Raw genomic sequence first — 21587 nt, 5'->3', positions numbered from 1 at the left:
TGTTCTAAGAATATCTGATATAGTATATGATATAATCAAATATTGTGATGATAAACAATGTTAGGAAATGTGTCTTACTGTGATGAAAAAACACCCCGAAAAGCTCTTCCACTTTAAAATTCTCAAAGATGAGGTAATGAAGTCAAGATGAAGAGCAGACTCCTAGTGTGAGGCTGCAGTTACCACTGACAGAGGAAGAGGGAGACAGAGAGCAGGACTGTAGCTGAACCAGCTCAGTGTTTGTGTACAGTGTGATGTTAAAATGTGACCAAAATGGTGAAAATGTCACATCCCTAGATTTTTGTTGAACTCATTCTGTGCAAACTTCGACTTCAACAGCAACATTGAGTTGCTATGGTCCACACTAAAGTGCGCATTCTTGTATTTGCGGCTTTGTGAGGAAAAATATATAAATCATACGGAGTGAGGACATTTTGGGAAAGTGAGGACATTTTGGCTTGTCCAGTTAGACTTACTTAATTATGTTGACATAATCATTCAGTACTTCCTGCATGACCGGAGCACAGACTCCGTCTGACAGTTACTGATATAAGTGGAAGGGGTTATGATGCAGCCTGATGCAGGTCGCTAAAAATACACCAGACTCCTCTGTTAAATATTGAGATTTTAGAAATGTCCTTGCTAAATGTTGGAAATGAACGCACATTTTCTGGATTTTCAAGTGGACCTAGACCGGAAGTTCCAATTAACGCTGTTTTTTAGTGTGTATCTGCGTCATTACCTTGTTTATGAAGCCCTGAAGGTTCAAAACAAACAGTTCAGCCACTGCTGAGAACGCTGTGTTTTATTGTAATCTCGGGCTCAGCGAGATCTCTGAAAAAACCCGGTCCGCTTACGTAAACAACGGTTCACCTGAACGACAGATCCTCCTGCTCCGGGCACTAGTCCGGGCACATCCGGTTGCGTACATTAAACCGCAGAAGAAGAATAACGTCCTTGTGGAGGTGTTTCACGAGCGACAGTGTCTTCTGACTCTGGGTCTGACTCCGGGTCAAAGTCATAAAAGGGACTGTGGCGGGGAGTCGTGAAGAAGCTATTTTTAAACACTGTTAAAACAATGTTTTGATAATGAGGAGCAGTGCATCCACTGTTCCAGAGGGGGGAGCTGCGCTTCTGAGAGCTGGTGTGCTAAATATGTCACTTCCGGGTATTGGCCAATCACAAGACAGTTGGGAAGCCTCTACGCTGGCTGGCCAATCACAACACACTCTGTCTTCTGGGGGTGAGAGTTGAGTCTGAAATATCGCAGCTGGGGAACAGCGTCAGAAAAGAGGATTTCTATCTGCTCGTTTACAGCAACTAGGAGGTTTTTGACCATAAAAAACAGGTTAATGTATGTAAGTAGACCTCCATAACTATAACATATATGTGCAACAGGACCACTCTATGTGAGCTTTAAAATCTTTTTAAATCCGTTTGATTCTTGTTTCGGGCGTCTTGCTCATGACTCTTCCGGTGACGACGCTCTCTGCCCAATCGGTGTCACACATAGTATCGGCTCAGCTTGCTTCGTCAGAGCAGGTACAAGGTACCAGGTACTATCACTAATGGAAAAGAACAAAAATCATGCCGAGTCGAGCCATGGTGGAACTGGGTAGTGGAAAAGTGCCATTAGTTATTAATCCTTCAGATCTGGCACAAACACTGACAGTTTTGCTCGACAGAGCCTCTTTTCAGATGAAGGACTGACAAATAAACAACGTTACATAATTTGTAAGCACAAAGACCAAACAATAAAACAATAAAACCACAATCAAAAGTTACTTACATGCCGCTTTAAGCACATGAAAAGCCCACACTTTCTTTTTTAATCACTTATACAAACATACATAGGAGAATATTGCACTATAAGAATATAGTACCTGTAAGATCTATGTATCCATATGTGATGTCTCATGACAGTTTATTGTGGAAGAAAACCAGCTGCAGAAGCATGTGGTTACGTGGCGAGTGCAATGTGCCGCAGACTCAGTTTGACAAACATCCCGTGTCCCTGAGTGTCAGGAAAAGAATCTGTTAAACACATAAAGGAAACAATAACCCCGAATCCTGTTTCTGATACTCAAGCACCGTCTCTCAAGTTGAAGTCAAACAAACTCCTTGGAGCTGAGAGCTCAGTGATGCATCGAGTCACAGTTGAAGGTGTGTCTGGAATGCCCTCTGTGTAATATTAACCATAAATCAAACATTAATTACGTACAAGAAAAGATGATGGTTTTTTTTGGCACGCCAGGATATGAAGGCCTCTGACGCAGATCAGCTCACGTGGAGTGCCTGGTTGTCCTGGTCACACACACTTAGAAAGCAAACACAAGCCAGACTCTGTTTTCTTGGTCCACAGACTTATTGTTCACTGTGGGTGTGTTTGTGTCCACGTCCACAGCTGGTTACACGGAACATGTAGCTGGTCATTGTCAATGTTTATGAGACTTGATTATAGCGCTGAAGGTTTTATTTCGCAGGAATTTGTGTTGTGAAGGTTAATTATGCTCAAAATGGATGTTTGCAATTTTTGATGATAAAACTGAACATAGTCATATGAAGGTCACAATTTTGAGGATTGCTGCAATTGAAAATCCTGCAAATCCTTTTTTTTTTTTTTTTTTTTCATAATGGTTTTTCACAAGTGTTGAGGATGGAAATTGTTCATATACTGTACAGTTGTTACATTAAACTGCCCTTCAAAATGGAACAACAAGATGTCCCAGAGTCAGGAGGAGAAACGCTGCTCTGTTTGCCTTGAGAGCTCTTTTCAATATAAAGTGACATGGTGACACAGTGGTTTATGGTCGATGACCCATTTCATGTGTTGGGTGCATGGCCTGTTTTCTTACCACGTGGCACTTTGCCACAAGCGAGGCACTAAAAAAAGATAAATCGTGTTTAAATTTAATTCCTTGCGCTATCAGAGATTTATTGGATTCTGATGAAATAACAAACTAACAGATGCTCTGCCTCTGTAAATAAACACACAAAATAATACGGTATTTCCAAAACATACATATACATATACATATATATATATATATATATATATCACTATAACCTTCAACATTAATTTAAAACATTAAACATTAAAACATTACATTATACAAAAATGAAAGTGCTTTTGATCAAAAGCTTACAGATAAGGTTTTGTACATCTGCTGCAGTATTGTACAGTAAAGTGACGTCCTAAAAAGTTAAATAATATTCTATATTCTCCTTATTGATGGAAATCCCATAAAAAGACCAGAACCTGTTTTTTTTTTCAAGTCAAACACTGTCCTGATATGCTCACTGACAGACCAAATGTATATTATCACACTCTCACACACACAGATACTGTATATTTGCTTAAAAAGTAAAGTAAACAACACCCATGACCCATTTTTACAGATTTAGATTTTCCGTGGGAATCGCTGAGTGAGATCCAGAGGCATGATTGGAGAGTAAAAGAGAAATCATTGTGTCTTGGTCTTTTTATGTGGGTTTTCTTAACAGTAGGGATCTTTAAACACTTATATACAGAGTGATAATATGAAGTTTTCAAATACATTTTATCATCACTTTTGCTGAAATAAAGTGACAGTTCTTTGGCTAACAAGTTGCCCTATAAACTACACCTGTGACTTACAAAAAGTACCATATACATTTGAGTGCTATGCAGCTTATTTTTGTTAAAGAAGAGGCTATTTTGTTTTTTTGTTTTGTTTAGGGTCCGGTGAGTAGACATTAGTGACAATTGTAAGTCTGCAGATTGTAAAAAACAAACACACAGAGAACTCCTCCATTCACCCGCTCCCTTTCCCAGGTGAATAATGAAACTATGGTGGCCTTCTCAAACCATAAAAAATGTTGTTGTTCTTCATTTGCGGAGTAAGCTGCCACTTCAATACACACATTCTGGCTGTTTGTACATTCAGGCTGCTGTAGAAACACAGTGAAATCAGCCCTTGCCTTCAGTACATATAAAAGGCTCATTCTGAAAACGATTTATCTTCTTAAAACAATCACCTGTGCTGCTCTTCCGGGGCATTCACAGCACCATGGGACTGGGTTACAGTCAGGTCCATCAGTTACCTGTGTATCAGTGTCCAGGACTGTCGCCACAGGACAAGCAAGTGAGTACGAAGGTATCACACCAGTCAGGAGAAGAGGTTTGGACTTATGGAGCATTCAGTCTGTGCCATGCTGTCACCATTTGCTCCGGGTGAGCCATCATGTCCTTCCACTGCTCCACCGCCTCTGGGATGGGGCTGTCATACCCCAGCTGAACCTGAGAGACACATTTGGAGAGAAAAATTATTCCTGTGTTCCCTCAAAATAGTATAGTATCTCAAAATAGTCACATTTCAAGGAGGTTTTTAAACAAAGAACACTGTGATTCTGCTCTTGGGATATAACGTGTAAATTAACATTAATAAAACGCCGTCTTGCTGGATGTATGTATGGTCTCAATCACCAGTTTAGGATCGTCTTTAATAGAATTTGATATCAGTTTTGAAAATAATGTTCCTATTTATAGGTAAACTGCATAATCGCAAAACACAACGACAGAGAAAAGCAGGGTATATGCAGGAATCCTGAAGCTAATTTCAATACCTTTAAGATTTTTCTAAACCTCAAAATATTTTCAGACCTTATCGCCACTTCAAGCTGTAATCAGAAACACATATTTAACTTACAAAACCGTTTTAGTTTGCAATTAAATCTATAGAGCACAACCTTACAAAGGAACAAACCTCGAAAGAACAAATTAAACCAAAGGCAAGGTTTATTAAATTAAACAACAAGTAACACTTTGACTTAAGTATCAAGGGCGAGCATACCTGTGCATCGTTGTTTTCAACCGACTTTTTGCAGTCAAACTTAATGGACAAAATGTAATACCGCATGAAATTGCGATTAAGACTTTGAAACATTTTTAAGGGCTTTCATTGTCCCCAAAATTTATTTATCAATTTTCAATACTTTTTAAGACCCCATGGACACCCTGGCAGAAACACAACAAAAACCCAACGACAAAAACCAAACACAAAAACACAAAAACCCAACAAAAAAAACACGACAGAAAAAAAAACATGACCTAAACAAAAAAATACAAGGACAAATTAAAAAAAAAAAAACACAATGACAAAAAACAACAAAAATGACAAAAGTGTGGGTGTTTTTCAGTATGCAATATATTTCCTATTTGTTGCGGTGATTTGCACTTCAGGGCCACCGCAGTGACATCATGACTGGTTACCACTTTATGACAACTCTACTTCCACGTGTGAAACAATATGTTAATAAATAAATAGTTTAAACTCATCAACTCACCTGTCCAAGACACTGTTTCCTCCTGACCGAGCTGCGACTGTAGAGTTTCACTAACAGCGAGCAGGCGTTGTCAAACGCAGCCAGTTGGAAGTGGAAAAGCTCCACCCACTGACACTGACCCCCGGCGGGCTTCATCACACGAGTCTTCTTCTTCATCAGCACCTGCCCCATCTGGTGCATCTCCGCCTTGACGAAAAACGCTGCAGAGCAGTCTTGTATGAAGTACTTGAAAGTGATATTTGAGCAAAAGTACAAGTATCTCACCAGAAAATGACTTTGGTAGAAGTTAAAGTCCTCTTTTAGAATATTACTCAAGTAAAATGACCTGACATTTATTGTACTTAAGTATCAAAAGTGTACAACAGAAACCTGGAGACCAGAGCCTCGGTATCGTAAACAACGAGCCACTGGTGTATTTTAAGTCCACTTGGAGCCAAAATATAGCCGAGCGGCTAATAGCTGAGCGGCTAACAGCTGAGCGGATAACAGCTGAGCGGCTAACAGCTGGTGCAGCTAAAAACAGCTAGCGGAAACAAACAGTATTACGTCAACAACTCAACTTCTATTTTGTAGTAACAAGTAATGAAAGTACACATTTCATTTCGGAAATGTAGTGGAGTAAAAGTAAAAGTTGTCAGAAATATAAATAACAATGTCAAGTACAGATAATAAATTCTACTTAAGTGCAGTAACTTTGCTGCAGAGGGAGTGAAGGAGAGGTTTTCAACAACACGACATACACAGTCGAGCAAGACATTTGTAAATCAAGTGAAAGGATATTTACCTTGAGTGATTGGTGACGAGGATGTAGGGAGATTTTGGGCGGCAATGATCTGGAGCTGGATGCGACCATTTACTGGCTGAAAGCAGGTGGTGAGATGCAGCTCAGCATGGCACACCTGAAAAACAGCAATCAAATAATCTGTTTTGTATTTTGGATCGCATAAAATAATGTTCTGTCTTCGTAAAATTCCAGTCATATTGCAACTATTTAGTAGATGTTAGCGCTCAAGCATTGCGTCTTCCTGTGCTCTGGTGGTGTGGCTTCTGAGGGAAGTCTGAAGAAAGAGGCTTGGACTTTTGAATTCAAAATGTAGCCTGCTCAAACTGGTTTTCCAGGATCGCCAACCCGACCTTTAAGTGGTGGGTCGCATGAAATCGATTAGGGGTGTTAAGTCTCATGAGTTTGAGACCCCTGCAGTAAATGGTATGTCAGCAAGTAGTAGTGTGTGGCCTGGTTACAGTAGACTCAGCTGTGCTTCTTTTTTCCAAAATATAGTTGATATATTTCTTGTGGTAGACCTTTAAGAGCTCATCTGTCTGGGGCCTTAAATAGCACCCACTGAGTGATCTTGATTTGTGCAATTTGGCTGCTTTGTGTTGAGCAGATTGGTAAAAATCAGACTCTAATAATCTTTCAGTGACTCACTGTCTGATAGTCTAAGAGCAGAAACAGTCCACATTTTTACTGTAACTGCCAGACATACAGCCATTAATCAGCAGAACCACTCTGTGCTGCTGAAATGGTTTGAGGTTTGATCCACTTTCCAGAATCCACACTCCAGTTTCATCTTAACAGTAAAAGCCCAGTTTCCCAGTTTTGCTTCGTGATGAATTCATTTTTCTGTTGTTGATTTTTTCTTCTTCTTCTTTATCTTGTAATTATGCAACAAGACAAAATTACCATACTTCACCAAATTACCATACTTCAACCTGTTGTGGCCAAGAGTATGTATGCCTGTGGGCTGCCATGCATCATGAGGACAGTTTTATGATGCACATGCAGTCTTTTATTCTTATTTACTCTGCACACAAAAGACAGCAGCCAATGGAGGAAAGGGTGGAGGATAAGTAGTAAAAGTTTGTAATACTTCCACAGACAGAGAGAGTTTTTTGCTTCTTGACCACGACTCCTGGACAGCAGGAAAGACATCAGCTGCTACGACTAAGAATGTATGAGTTCCTTTCACGAACAGACATTAAGAGCTTTGGACATCAAATGAATAACTAAATACTGGTTAGCTCAGACTGCATGAGCCAACAAAATGATCTGTGATTCATTTTCTAAGTTTCATTCATAATGTGACATTTGGTCACCAAAATCATGCATCTTTGGTTCAAAGTGAAAGTTTGCACCACATGGAATGAAATTCCCTTCATGTATTCATAGGGAGCTTGACCTTTGACTACCAACATTTGATCTGTTCTTCCTCTATTGTGTGTATAAATGTTTTAGTGATGTTATAAATCAAGTACAGAATTAATTTTTTTTGCAACCAATGGTGTCGCCCTCTGGTGGATATTCAATATATTTTTACTTCTGCATTGGCGTCCAGACGAGAACCAGACGACTCCATCAACTACTCATTTTATATCCCATCTATGGGAGGAAATACACGGAGGATTGTGCTCGTTTAATCGATCCCAGCACTAACTGATAAGTACACGTAGTTTGACCAGAGCCACGGAGTTCACGCTTTCATACGTGTTAGCTGTTTATGGCTCGTAGCAGTGGACAGCAGTCATTTGAAGCTACGTTCGTTAGCTTGTTTGCGAACATTGTTGATGTTTGTATTGCTTTGCTCAGGGTTTAACTGCAGGTTAAACTTCACGCAAATCAGACAATCGGACTGTTTTGTGTAAGAGAGTATTGTAAGATGCATTTATCAACACATCTAAAGATCAAATTCTGCACTTTCCTTTACACTTAATGAATAATTTGACTGCACTATCTTGTCACATGTTTGTTGTATGTATCTGGTAAAAGTTGTGAAAGCTTTTGATCCTCGGTCAGTCAATAAATACTTGACTTAATATGCTGCTCCTGTCTTTATGTGGTTGCTGGACACATCTTGTGTCCTGTTTAGCTATTTTACATCATACATTAGATTCATGTAAATAATATTTGTTTATCTAGTTGCAATCTAGTGGTCACAAGGAGGACTGTTAATCACCTAACAACACATTGATACTGTCTTTCTTTATGCAACTATTGAATGGGTCACCTTAATCATTATCAGAAAAAATTGCCCCCCCTGAATTTTTCTTCAGGAGCCGCCACTGAATAGGATGATACCACTTTTTTGGTGTCCGATACCAATATCACAAACTCGGTACAGATACAAATGACTAATGTCATTTTAGACCAGGGTCCAAAACTCAAGTGTCTAGTTTACCGATACCGACCGATACCGATTCTCATCCCTAGCAACATGTGAACATGAGAGTTGAATACTCACAGAGGATTTGGATGGCGTGTTGAGGTCGAGCCAGTGCAGCATCTCCAGAGGACTGAGTTGCCGCAGGGACAGCACACACTCGGCCACAGTACGTTTCCTGGGGTTGTGCATCTGCAGTCGCAGCACTAAAGCGCTGCAACGCAGCTCCTGGAGACGGAGCGCGAAGACAAAGGTCTCCATGAAGGACACTTCCTAAAGAGCAGAGGGAACGGACGGAAAGTAAAGATTCACACAGAATGATAAACAAAGATGAAGTTATTAAAATGTAGATGATGATTGTGTTAGTCATATAAAGACACAGTCTGCTTATTTTTAACGGTGGAACTCAAATTTGTATCACAACACAACAGTTATGTGTTTGAAACACATCAGTTTCAGAGACGAGTGTTACCTGACTGTAGTCTTTAACTGAGCTCTTGAACTGTATGGGTTTAGGCAAAGTGATGATCCCTTTGAATCCAACCTTTTGTTGTTCAGCTCCATCCAGAGGAAGATTCAAGTCTGAACACTGATAAGAAAAAGGGGGGGAAATAGAAAATGTGAGTTGGAGAATGGTTTTTACAGTGTGTGTATGTGTCCTTAGTTTGAAAAAGGTACACATTTGTGGCCTCTCTGATTTCTGGCATCTCCAAGAACAACAATATATGAGTGAGGGAACTTTATCCATTATGTGTACGAAGAGGTGCAGAAATGTTCTTGTCTTGTCCTCCTATGTTTGAGTGTGTATAGTGCTACAAAAAACAAACGATTATACACGTATACTGATGTCCTAAATGATTACACGAGAAAGACTATGCTTCATTTTTGCTTTACCAAAGATTTACTTTCACTGTAAGTTCACACTGTGTGACTCTGTGTCTGTCCGTCCATCTACTAAAGTAAATAACTCGATAACAAACAGAAAAGGAGTTAGACTAAGTTAATACAAATCCATGCCGACAATAAAATAGAATCAAATAATACCACTTTTAAATGTGGACTATTAAATATAAGATCACTCTCCACAAGATCTGTTTTCTTAATTTAACTCATCCTAGTTGGAAAACACAAAAAAACAATTATGATAGTCATAGTTTACCGTCCACCTGCACCTTATTCAGAGTTCCTGTCAGAGTTCTTTGAATTCTTATCTGAGTTAGTACTTAAGACAGATAAAATCATAATTGTAGGGGATTTCAACATCCATGTAGATGTTGACCGTGATAGTGTTAGTTGTGCACTTAATTCACTATTAATACACTATTAATTCAAAATTGGTTTCATTCAACATGTGAATAAATCTTCCATTTGTTACTAAAATATTAGAAAAGGCCGTTGCAATCAATTATGTGAATATTTTGCATTTATGGCCTGAAGATTTTCAGTCAGGCTTTAGATTACATCATAGCACCGAAACAGCACTAGTTAAAGTTAGTAACGACCTTCTCTTGGCCTCATATAATGGTCTAGTTTCTTTACTTGTCCTGTTAGATCTTAGTGCTGCATTTGACTCCACTGATCATGACATTCTAGTGCAAGGACTTGAGCAGACCCTTGGGATCACAGGTACTGCCCTCTGCTGTTTGATAGATCCCAGTTTGTTCATGTTAATGATAATGACTCATTACAAACAAAAGTTAATTGTGGAGTTCCACAGGGCTCTGTGCTTGGGCCTATACTTTTTTTTACTTTATATTTGCTTCCTCAAGGGAACATTATTAGAAAACACAACATACACGTTCATTGTTATGCAGATGACACACAGTAATATTTATCAATGAGACCAGATCAAATAAATCAGGTTGTTCAACTTTCTACTTTTAAACGCAGAAAAAACTGAGGTCATTATACTCGGCCCTAAACACCTTAGAGAAAAACTCTCTGACCGCATTGTCACTTTAGATGACATCACCATGGCTTCCAGTTCCACTGTGAGGAACCTTGGACTTATTTTTGACCAGGACATCTCACTTGATTCACTCATAAAACTAATATTGCCAGAACAGCCTTCTTCCACTTGCGGAACATTACGACCTACTTTTACCTTATCACCCTAACAGATCACTTAGGTCTCTAAATTCAGGCTTACTTGTGTTTTCCCAGAGTCTGTAAGAGCAGAATGGGAGGCAGAGGCTTCAGTTACCAGGCTCCTCTCCTGTGGAACCAGCTCCCAATGACAGTTTGGGAGGCGGACACTCTCTCTGTATTTAAAGTTAGACTTAAAACTTCCCTTTTTGATAAAGCTTTTAGTTAGAGCTGGCTCAGGGAAACCCGGACCATCTCTAAGTTATGCTGCTATAGACCAGACTGCTGGGGGAATTCCTGTGGTGCACGCACACACACTCTCTCACACTCAGGGCATGAATATGACGTCATTATGTCATACACTTTGTTCTTTCTCTCCCTTGTTTTTGTCTTTTTCCTTCCTTTCCTCTCTCTCTCTCTCTCCGTGTCCTCATCTGCTCACCCAGCAACCATTTCACCTGACAAATTATGTCAAAAACAGCAATGGAAAAGTGAAGTTGGGATAAAAAAAAAAGAGAGGAAGGTAATTGAGGAAGTGAGGAAAAGCTATCATGGAATTCACAAAACAGCCACAAGGGAAAACACTGGAGGCTGAGGACTACAACAGTGCGACCTTTGGACAAAAAATGTGTTGTTACCAGAACCAAAGTCTTATTCTTGGCAAAGAGGTGTGTGTGCCCCCTTATCCATTTTGCTCCTGTTCCTTTAAGAATTACAGCACATTAAAACCTTCAATCTGTAAACTTAGATGTGACGTACAGCGAAAACACACTTAATGTTTTATCTTTAAAGTGAAACCGAGACAGTGTCAGGTAAACTTTTAGCACTTTTAACGTCAGCTCTTAGACAGTTCTGCTTTTTCTTCCTGAATGTCTGAGCCAAAGTTAATAGAGCATAGATAAGGGCTAACAGAGGCCTGATTTCTGGACAGAGGGTCCATTGAGAAAATTGTTACAGAAAGGCACAATGAAGGTTTTGTTCCCTCCCCTCGTGGTCCCCACTCATCTCGCCGTGTAACCTTACCTGGACCAGAGTGATCCACACCTGCTCCAAAGCATCCTGGTAGCTCATCCGGACACACACTTTTCCCCACTCACGCTCATCCCCAGACAGGGTGATGGAGTCTGTGATGTTTGAGGACAAATCATGTGATATCTTATTAGACAGACAACATGGAAACTGTAAACAGTGCCTGTGTTTTTAATTAATTACTGTGACCTCAACTCCTGCACTTTAACCCTTACTGCACCCTTGGTAAATTGTAGTGGGAATAATACACAACTCCTCATATGGACATCCTGGGGGGGATGTGTTTATAGGTCACATCTTCAGGCTTTAAAATGTTGAACCTAAACAAAACCAAGACTGAAATCATAATGTTTGGATGTGGTGCTGCTAGGCCCCCCTTACACCAAACAGTCCGTATCCACGCCCCTGCCAGAACACTGAGCTCTACTGGTCACCCCTAAAATGAGGCTAAAAACCAAACGTGATCGATCTTTTGTGGCAGCGACCCCCAGGCTCTGGAACAACCTGCAGGCACTGTGGGTACGATTGAAGTTTTTAAATCCTCACTAAAGACATATCTCTTCTCCATGGCTTTTAACTAAGTTTAAGTGGACTTCTGGCAACATTTTAAACGAAATTTCAGCTTCCTTTTATTGCACAGTGTTAATGTATTTTAGTATTTATTATTATTTATTGTAACTGCAGCATCGTATGGGCCAATTTTATCATCTGTATTGCTTTAATCTGTACAGCACTTTGGTCAAACCTGGTTGTTTTAAATGTGCTCTAGAAATAAAGTTTGAGTTGAGTTGAGAATGTGTTGTTGAGTCAAAGTTATGATTAATTATATATCGCTAAAAAAAAGTGATAATTGTACAAAAGGCACAAATTTAGACCGTTTTTCTTTTCTTTTTGTTCATACAAATGAGCCAAGCGCACTTTGGACTGTGACGCATATCCAAATTTCAGAAATTCAATCTGACTTCCATTTTGCTGAGTACATTTTGCTCAGGTGTGTTTATATAGTTAGTGAAAATGGAAAAAATGCCTATAGGTTGTGCTGAAAAAAAGGATATATTGTACAGTCTTGTAGTCTTTATAAATAAAAGTAATAAAAGTAATAAAATGAGTCAATACAGGGCTGTAATCAAACAATAAAACTTTACTTTCATACATGATTAATTAATCATAACAAAGCTGATTCTCATCACTGAATAATATATTTTTTATGTAAAAAATATTATCTCCAATTCAGAATAATAAAGTACAGTGACAAACATTTGGAAGTGTTTTGTGTGTATTCTGTTTTATGTTTGCACACTGCTGATGATTGATTTTTAATTGGACCTGGTTATTTTAGGACGATGGGCGGCAACAGCACTTTCTTGTTTCTTTTTCCTTCTTAAAGAAGACGAGGCTGGCAGACAGAGTCCATGCACACTGAGAGTCTGAACAGGGAAAGTGGAGGTGAAGCTTTTACCTAGACAGCTGTCAATGGAGCCCATCACTGAAGACGTGCTGCTGCGGACGCTGGCGACGGAGTCAAATTGCTGCAGATGAAGCCAAACAAAGAGAACGTCAGGATATTTCTAGCAATCCTGCATAGTGCAGTTTCAACAAAGTAGAACTGCTTACTTCCACCCTTTACTCCCCCCCCGCCTCCCCCCAACTTAATTTATAGAACATTTTCAATAATTTGACAGACAGTGTAATGTACAGTGTCAGAAATAAAAATACATTATGAGCATAAATCGTCACATCTGAATGTCAAATCCCTACATACCCACCCACCCCCCACCTACTGCCAGGCCTAACATACAAAACCTAGTGAAAGAGAAAAACATGGATGAAATGAACAGTACAAGTAAAGTAAATAAATAAAGACATCAATTAAAAAAAGAAAAGAAAAAGGGAACCTGAGTTTTTCGAGCTTAAAATTGTAAAGCACCTCATGGACCCTACGAAAATGTGCAGGGCAAATTTTCGCAAGTCTTGCGTTTGTATAGTGGGTTCTAAAAAAAACCTCACACATGACAAATGAACCAGACAGAGTGCAGATTCCCACTGTTGTTCAGTCAATTTAATATTGAGACTCTCCTCCCACATGCTTTGAACAGCAGTAAGGGAAGTTGAGTATGAGGAGCAAAAAGTGCAAAATGCATTCCTTAGCAGTCGGTCTGTGTTTAAAAGAGTGTCAATGGTTTCTGGGGGGTGATTGGGAAAGTGGGAAAATCGTTTTTTTTTTAGATTGTTTTCTCACCGTACGAAAAAATCCTTGGACATTGTTCAGAAAGCTTTTTGTTTAACTCTGCACATGATTTGAATTGCTTTGTTGTGAACTACAGCCTTGAAGTTTGGTGCTTCTAATTTGATGTAAAGTAGGTTTATTCTGTTCTGATGTTCATCTCAGGAGTGAGAACAGAGCTTAGGAAAAAAAGCTTTTAAATATGCTGCCCGTCGTTGCAGTAGATCTATTGCCATGGAGCTTTTATTTTGTCATCACTTAAATACTGTTTGTTCATAATGCTGCCAAACTAAACATTTGTATTAACTGAACTTTTAATTGTACTGACACTCTGAAAGAGGACGTCAACAGACATAAAAAAGGGTAACACAAATACTTTATGTCCGTATATATCCATGACATTTTTTAGTGTTTTAGTGTAATGTAGCTAAATACGGTATCCTCATGAAGTCTGAGACAAGATATCAGAGACAGATAGCTTCAACTGTTCATGAGAACTTGGTTCATGAGTTGTTGATCATAAGCAAAACTACACCACATCCTGTACACGGCAATAGAACACGCCCCAATTTTCTGGTCGTTATCCTGTGCCAGTGTGTGACTGATAAAACACCACGTCAAATGTCCAAGTCCAACACAAGGAGCAGGTACTATCTGAGGCTGGCACGGAATCACTTCAGACAAACAAAAACACCTTCAGCTGTTAAACTTAATACGAACCAAAGCTCAAACGAATATCCTTTATCCGTTTTTAATGGTCAGAATTTCAAAATAAAAGTTGAGTGGTCGGTACCGCTCCCTGCTCTTTCGAGAAACTTGAACATCTACCAGAAGTTCCTTAAATAAATAAAACAAACTCCTGGAGGCTGCCAGGAAAAGACAACTTTATTAATTTGTTACATTTATTTTTTTTCTTATTTTCACTGACTGAGAAGCATAAAGTTCTAGCCTTTTCCAAACACTTTAAGTCCAGAAATGTTCTGTTTTCTGTCATTTTTGAAACATGTTTTGTTATGAATAAATATTAATGCTCTAAATAAATACTCCTGTTACGCATACTGTACGTTATGATAACACACATAAACATAAATTAAATAGTCTCATATCTGTATTCTGCGTATCTCAGTATCACTGTATCATTATATATACCATTGTGGACAAAATTGTATTGTCGTGTGGTTGTGTGTGTCCTTCTTTTTGGTGCTATGGAAATGGCCAACCTATGAGGAAAACCCTTTGTTTGCATTGACAGGGTCGAGGTCTCACTTAAAAAGAGATTGTAATTAAGTTGTAGACTATAATTAAAAAGACTGGAAATAGGTCAAAACAGTTAGACCTGATTCTGTCTAAATCATAGACTATACATAAAAAAGTATTCTGGTTATCCTCTGTGAAGTCAAGAAATAAGAATATATTGAATAGCCACCAGGGGCCGATCAGCTTAGTAAATATTGTCCAAAGGAGTTAAAGGTCTCAATCACTAGTTGTGGGTCTTCTCCACTTGTAAATGATGTTGTAAATTCTCTTCTCATTTACAGGAATTTAAATGCTAAAGAAGGGCACATATGATTGGACACCAGTATGATTGACAGCTGTATCATCCAAACAAGAGCCTGGTTTCAGCTTCTGGTTGCAGCATGACACCAGTCAAATCATGATTTTTGACTTTTCAAAATCAGTGGTCAGGTTCTTATCAGTGACATAACGATCAGTTGACATTTGTTCAAATTGCACAAAAACACAAAATAAAATCTGCCACTCATTTCATTGCAGAAATGTTTGTCCTAATTCAATGTGTATGTAGTTCAAAAAAAGGGTCTGATTTGTTCTCTCATTCCAGTCCTTTTCCTCACATACTCACGTACCACTTGTGGTACACTTACAACAGTTTGAGAACCATGGGGTCTACGGACTAGCTTCAAACCACAATGAGCCACATAGTATCCTTGGTCATGTTTTCCCTATGTTTCAGTCTTCATGCTCAGCGAAAGCTGTGGTTTTGTAGATACAAGGCTGGTATTCATTTCATTTAGATTTCGAAAAAATTGGTGAAAGCTGTAAACTATTTTTTCTAACTCCTTGTTTCGATTTGATGTTTTAGTCTGTATTTCCCACACAACAATTCCTATTTCCAACAGCTTTCCCACCTTCCACTTGAAGTTACAAAAAGAACCTCACGTGAATGTGTCACTTTCAAAATAAAGCTCATCTGGGGTGGAAAGTAGTGAATTATATTTGGTCGCATTACTGTAATTAACAGTTCATTTATTTCCTCATTAGTAGGTTTGTAAAATTTGAAAATTTACTTATTTAAGTATGTTTTTTTTTTCGAAAGTACTGTACTTCACTAGATCACATCCAATACTGAGTAAAAAAAAAAAAAAAAAATTCACGCACCAGAAATGTTGGCAGTGAATGAATGATGAGGACAGGTGAATGATGAGGACAGGTATATGATGAGGACAAGGTGAATGATGAGGACAGGTAAATGATGAGGACAGGTAAATGATGAGGACAGGTGAATGATGAGGAAAGGTGAAAGATGAGGACAGGTGAAAGATAAGGACAGGTGAATGGTGAGGACAAGGTGAATGAGGAGGACAGGTGGATGATGAGGACAAGTGAATGACGAGGACAGGTGAATGATGAAGACAAGGTGAATGATGAGGACAGAGGAATGATGAGGACAGGTGAATGATGAGGACAGGTGAATGAATGATGAGGACAGGTGAATGATGAGGAAAGGTGGTTAAATGATGAGGACAGGTGAATGAATGATGAGGACAGGTGAATGATGAGGAAAGGTGGTTTAATGATGAGGACAGGTGAATGATGAGGAGAGGTGAAAGATGAGGACAGGTGATTAAATGATGAGGACAGGTGAATGATGAGGACAGGGGAATGATGAGGACAGGTGAAAGATAAGGACAGGTGAAAAATGAGGACAAGGTGAATGATGAGGAGAGGTGAAAGATGAGGACAGGTGAATGATGAGGACAGGTGATTTAATGATGCGCACAGGTGAATGGTGAGGACAAGGTGAATGATGAGGACAGGTGAATGATGAAGACAAGGTGAATGATGAGGACAGAGGAATGATGAGGACAGGTGAATGATGAGGACAGGTGAATGAATGATGAGGACAGGTGAATGATGAGGAAAGGTGGTTAAATGATGAGGACAAGTGAATGACGAGGACAGGTGAATGATGAAGACAAGGTGAATGATGAGGACAGAGGAATGATGAGGACAGGTGAATGATGAGGACAGGTGAATGAATGATGAGGACAGGTGAATGATGAGGAAAGGTGGTTAAATGATGAGGACAGGTGAATGAATGATGAGGACAGGTGAATGATGAGGAAAGGTGGTTTAATGATGAGGACAGGTGAATGATGAGGAGAGGTGAAAGATGAGGACAGGTGATTAAATGATGAGGACAGGTGAATGATGAGGACAGGGGAATGATGAGGACAGGTGAAAGATAAGGACAGGTGAAAAATGAGGACAAGGTGAATGATGAGGAGAGGTGAAAGATGAGGACAGGTGAATGAGGAGGACAGGTGATTTAATGATGCGCACAGGTGAATGGTGAGGACAAGGTGAATGATGAGGACAGGTGGATGATGATGACAAGTGAATGATGAGGACAGGTGAATGAATGATGAGGACAGGTGAATGAATGATGAGGACAGGTGAATGATGAGGACAAGGTGAATGATGAGGACAGAGGAATGAGGAGGACAGGTAATGATGAGGACAAGTGAATGATGAGGACAGGTGAATGAATGATAAGGACATGTGAATGATGAGAACAAGGTGAATGATGAGGACAGAGGAATGATGAGGACAAGGTGAATGATGAGGACAGGTGAATGAATGATGAGGACAGGTGAATGATAAGGACAGGTGAAAGATGAGGGAAAGTGAACTATGAGGACAAGTGAATGATGAGGACAGAGGAAAGGTGAGGACAAGGGGAATGATGAGGACAGGTGAATGATGAGGACAAGGTGAAGGATGAGGACAGGTGAAAGATGAGGACGGGTGAAAGATGAGGAGAGGTGAATGGTGAGGACAAGGTGAATGATGAGAGGTGAAAGATGAGGACAGATGAATGATGAGGACAAGGTAAATGATGAGGACAGGTGATTAAATGATGAGGACAGGTGAATGATGAGGCCAAGGTGGATGATGAGGACAGATGAATGATGGGACGGGTGAAAGATGAGGAAAGGTGAAAGATAAGGACAGGTGAAAGATAAGGACAGGTGAAAGATGAGGACAGGTGAAAGATGATGTCAGGTGAATGATGATGACAGGTGAATAATGAGGACAGATGAATTGGCGTTAATTAAGGTCCCTGAGTGTGTAAGAAAGTTAAAGCATTTGTGACTTTGACACATTTTGACAGATACATTATGTGTTAACATATTTTATTTTGGCAGTGCTTGAGGTTTGCCTCTAATTAAAAACAATGAATGTGTGATTTGTGTCCCCACGTCCTTTTTGAACTAAATAAGAAAGAACCTCAACCTTGTTAGAAAAGTAATAAGTAATACTCTTTTATTCTGAGTGCATTTTAAACAAGCTACTTTTTTACTTTGTACTTACTTGTTTTATCACAATAGTTGCACTTTTACTAGTGTAAAATATTTCAGTACTTTTTCCACATCTGAGTGAGGTGGAAAGTGAGGTCAATTCTCAGGTTCAGCTCTTCAGAGTAAAATTAACTCCTCACTTTGACCCTGAAATCTAAACACTCTGTTAGTTGGCTTTTTCGCAAAGTGGTTCGACAGTGGAAACTGTACAACTATATTTAGTCTTGAGTTGACACAGGGTGAGAAACACGGTGTGAAAGCAGATTAGATAGAGAACGCACTCACCTGCATGTGACTGTTTGCGTTGGACAGATCCAACATGGAGGTGCACAGTCGATTCTGGCCGTCAGGCTGCAGAGTCCAGCCTGGAAGTTAAAAAAAAGTTTTCATTCACTTGATATTTTTATTTTTTTATTTTCTTTATTACTGGTCCATCTGTAGTTATCTGTTACTTCATTGATAAACTCAAAGATACTGTAAATAGGAACCAACTCTTAACATGGTGTTACATGACATTATACTGTATGTATACGTGTATAATATGTTTATAATTATATATATTTTATATTTAACAGCTCAAAGACACAGTGTATTGGCATTTGTTTACTTACATAAAAGGTGTAGATTTTAGACAAAAAAAATTATTATCTTAATATTTATAATACTTAATTGCATTCCTTGCACATTCCTGCCATGTTTTTAAAATGGTATTGATTATTCTATTTCTGTGTGTTTTTTTTTTTTTAAATCTATCTCCTATATATATATATATTGTATATATATATAGATATTATCTCAGACCTTTCAGATGCTGGAACAAATTAATTTACCCAGTATGGGATTGATGTCTAATCTAGTTTAATCTGAACGTAATCTGAAATAAAAAGACACTTAAAAACAGGCAAACATTGTGACAGATAGTTTCTGTAAAATGTAAAGTGCCTTGATATAATGTGTGTTTTGATTTGTCAGGATACAAATTAATATTTTTCAATTCCTTATATTTATGTTTTTTGTTTTTTTTAAATTGGGAATTACATGTACACCCTCATGTGGAGGATAAAGTGGTAGAAAATGGATGGATGGATGGATCACCTTTATTTTCAATATATTTTCAGATGTCTGTTATTAGCACAAACAAAAATAATAATTCAATGGTTATTATTAATACCATGAACATATATTCACTCTAAACAAACAGAAAGGTGTGGATGAGCTATGGTTTGCAGTTACCTGGGGTTAGTGGGCTGGATAATCTGTTCTTCATTGTGTCACGACGGGCTGAACCAGGGGAAATGTACTCAGCCATCTGACCCTCATGGAAGTTGGACTCTGGGCTGTAGGTGAAGTGACTTGAGCCCAAAAGCTCAGCCTTCCTCTCTGCGTATGTGCTCCGCATTGAACCTGCAGACAAAGAGCAGGGCCAGATTAGTAAATGGTTTGTCGACTCGCTCCACCACTGAGCTACCGTCGCCCCTAGATTAGTCTCGTACTCAGTAAACTGAAAATCCACAGCGACAAAATGGACTCCCTGGTGCTGAGAGCCTGAACAATCAGACTTTGAAGGTTTGTTCCACAGTTGTAATTGAGATGATTTTAATGAGATATTTTGCAGTTCAGGCTGTGTCTCTTCAGCCGCTGCAGCCTTAACTTTGGTTTGGTTTAGGTGGAGTAAAACACAGTGCTCTAACATTTACCTTAACCCTGCTGAGACAAACAAATGCTGCCACGACTAAAGGTGCACCTGTTCAACTGCTCGTTAATGCAAATATCAAATCAACCAATCACACATCGACAACTCTGAAGTTCAAACTGAGCACGAGAATCAGGAAGAGAGTTGATTTAGATGTTTCAGAAACTGCTGATCTACTATTTTCATGCAAAAACAACAACATCTACAGCAGCAGAAGACCACACAAGACACTTTATTAGGGAAATAATACCTAAAGAAAGTTCTGATGTCTCTCTGCCTCAGACTGAAGCCAACTGAGTTTAGTTCACTTAATAAACTGTTGCTGAGAGTGAAAAAAAGAACAGAAAATAAAAGGTTGAACTTAAAAACTAAAATGAGAAACATGAGTCCTGTGTCCTGTGTGTTTTACACATTTATCTACCACAACAATTCACTGTAATTCTACCTTTCTAAAGTCTTTTAAGTGCTGTTTACCTGATTTAATTAATTAAAAATAGTAGAAACAATATAAATGTATGTCAGGGTGTGATATAGTGGAGTGAACAAATAATTTGTTATGTCAAAGTGTGTGAAAGCATCTTGCGAATGACTGGCTGCAAAGACACTTTTGGCCACTACTGTAAGCTACATACATCTCAGGTGAGGAAGGTGAGGGTGTCTGCTGCGTGGCTAGTGGGAACACAAAATGTGAAAATGTTTTTATTTTTTTACTGTAATTCCTGCAAAAATGACCCTCAAACTTGGTCGGATTATAATCTTCACAGGTTCTGAACGAAGAAGACAATAATAAGATAATAATCAGAGCAGATACAGTGAGGTCTGATAACTTACGAACACTTCATGTTATTTACCAACCCAACCTTTACGTCAACACCTGAGACAGGCTTGTACAATGTTCCTCACTTCAGCATATTCACACACAGTAAGATGGTAACATTGTGAAGCATCAGTCAGTCGGTACATACTCTGCATCCCCGACGGTAAATTGGGGTAACGAGAACCTCTGGGTTGGACATAGGACGTCTTGATGGTGGGCAGGACAAACGGCACCTCTTTGCCATCGGGGGGGAGTTTGGACAGGAGGTAATCTTCTGTGATGCCCCTCTGCCCTTTATCTGACTCCACACCTGCAGTGATCGCCTTGTTCGGGGGCACTTTCAGTTTGATCACTTGGAAACAGATGAAAGTTGTCAATGAGGAACAAACAAAATCAGTACGTCAGAAGTTTTAAACGGCTGTGCAAGGGAATCACTTTACCTTCAGTCTCCAGCTCCCGCTCCTCTGTTTTTTTCAGGATCTTGCAGCAGTTTTTGAGGCACTCCATTGCTGCAACTGCAAATATTTCACTGTTTGAGTGAGGAGTTGGAAAAAATGGACCCAAATAGAGCTGGTATCAGCTTTTCTGTGTATTTCATAGGATGGTGCCTCAACAAATCTGCTACAAATTCATGAAATGGAACTTTTTATAATGA

The 21587-nt window shown here is 39.1% G+C and overlaps 1 protein-coding gene across 1 annotated transcript; it reads right to left on the bottom strand.

Moving 5' to 3' along the window:
• Positions 1-4168: 4168 nt before the first annotated feature.
• Positions 4169-21439, bottom strand: tc2n (tandem C2 domains, nuclear; the record flags this gene model as incomplete). Its single annotated transcript, XM_083886820.1, has 11 exons — positions 4169-4279; positions 5326-5525; positions 6110-6224; positions 8565-8756; positions 8956-9072; positions 11592-11692; positions 13057-13126; positions 18708-18787; positions 19656-19826; positions 21081-21284; positions 21373-21439. The coding sequence occupies 11 exons, from the start codon at positions 21437-21439 to the stop codon at positions 4169-4171; spliced, it is 1428 nt and encodes a 475-aa protein (XP_083742946.1).
• Positions 21440-21587: the final 148 nt, after the last annotated feature.

This window comes from Microchirus variegatus, assembly GCF_963457635.1.
Source record: "Microchirus variegatus genome assembly, chromosome: 3".
Lineage (NCBI taxonomy): Eukaryota > Metazoa > Chordata > Actinopteri > Pleuronectiformes > Soleidae > Microchirus > Microchirus variegatus.
This window is presented reverse-complemented; position numbering and strand designations above follow the sequence as displayed.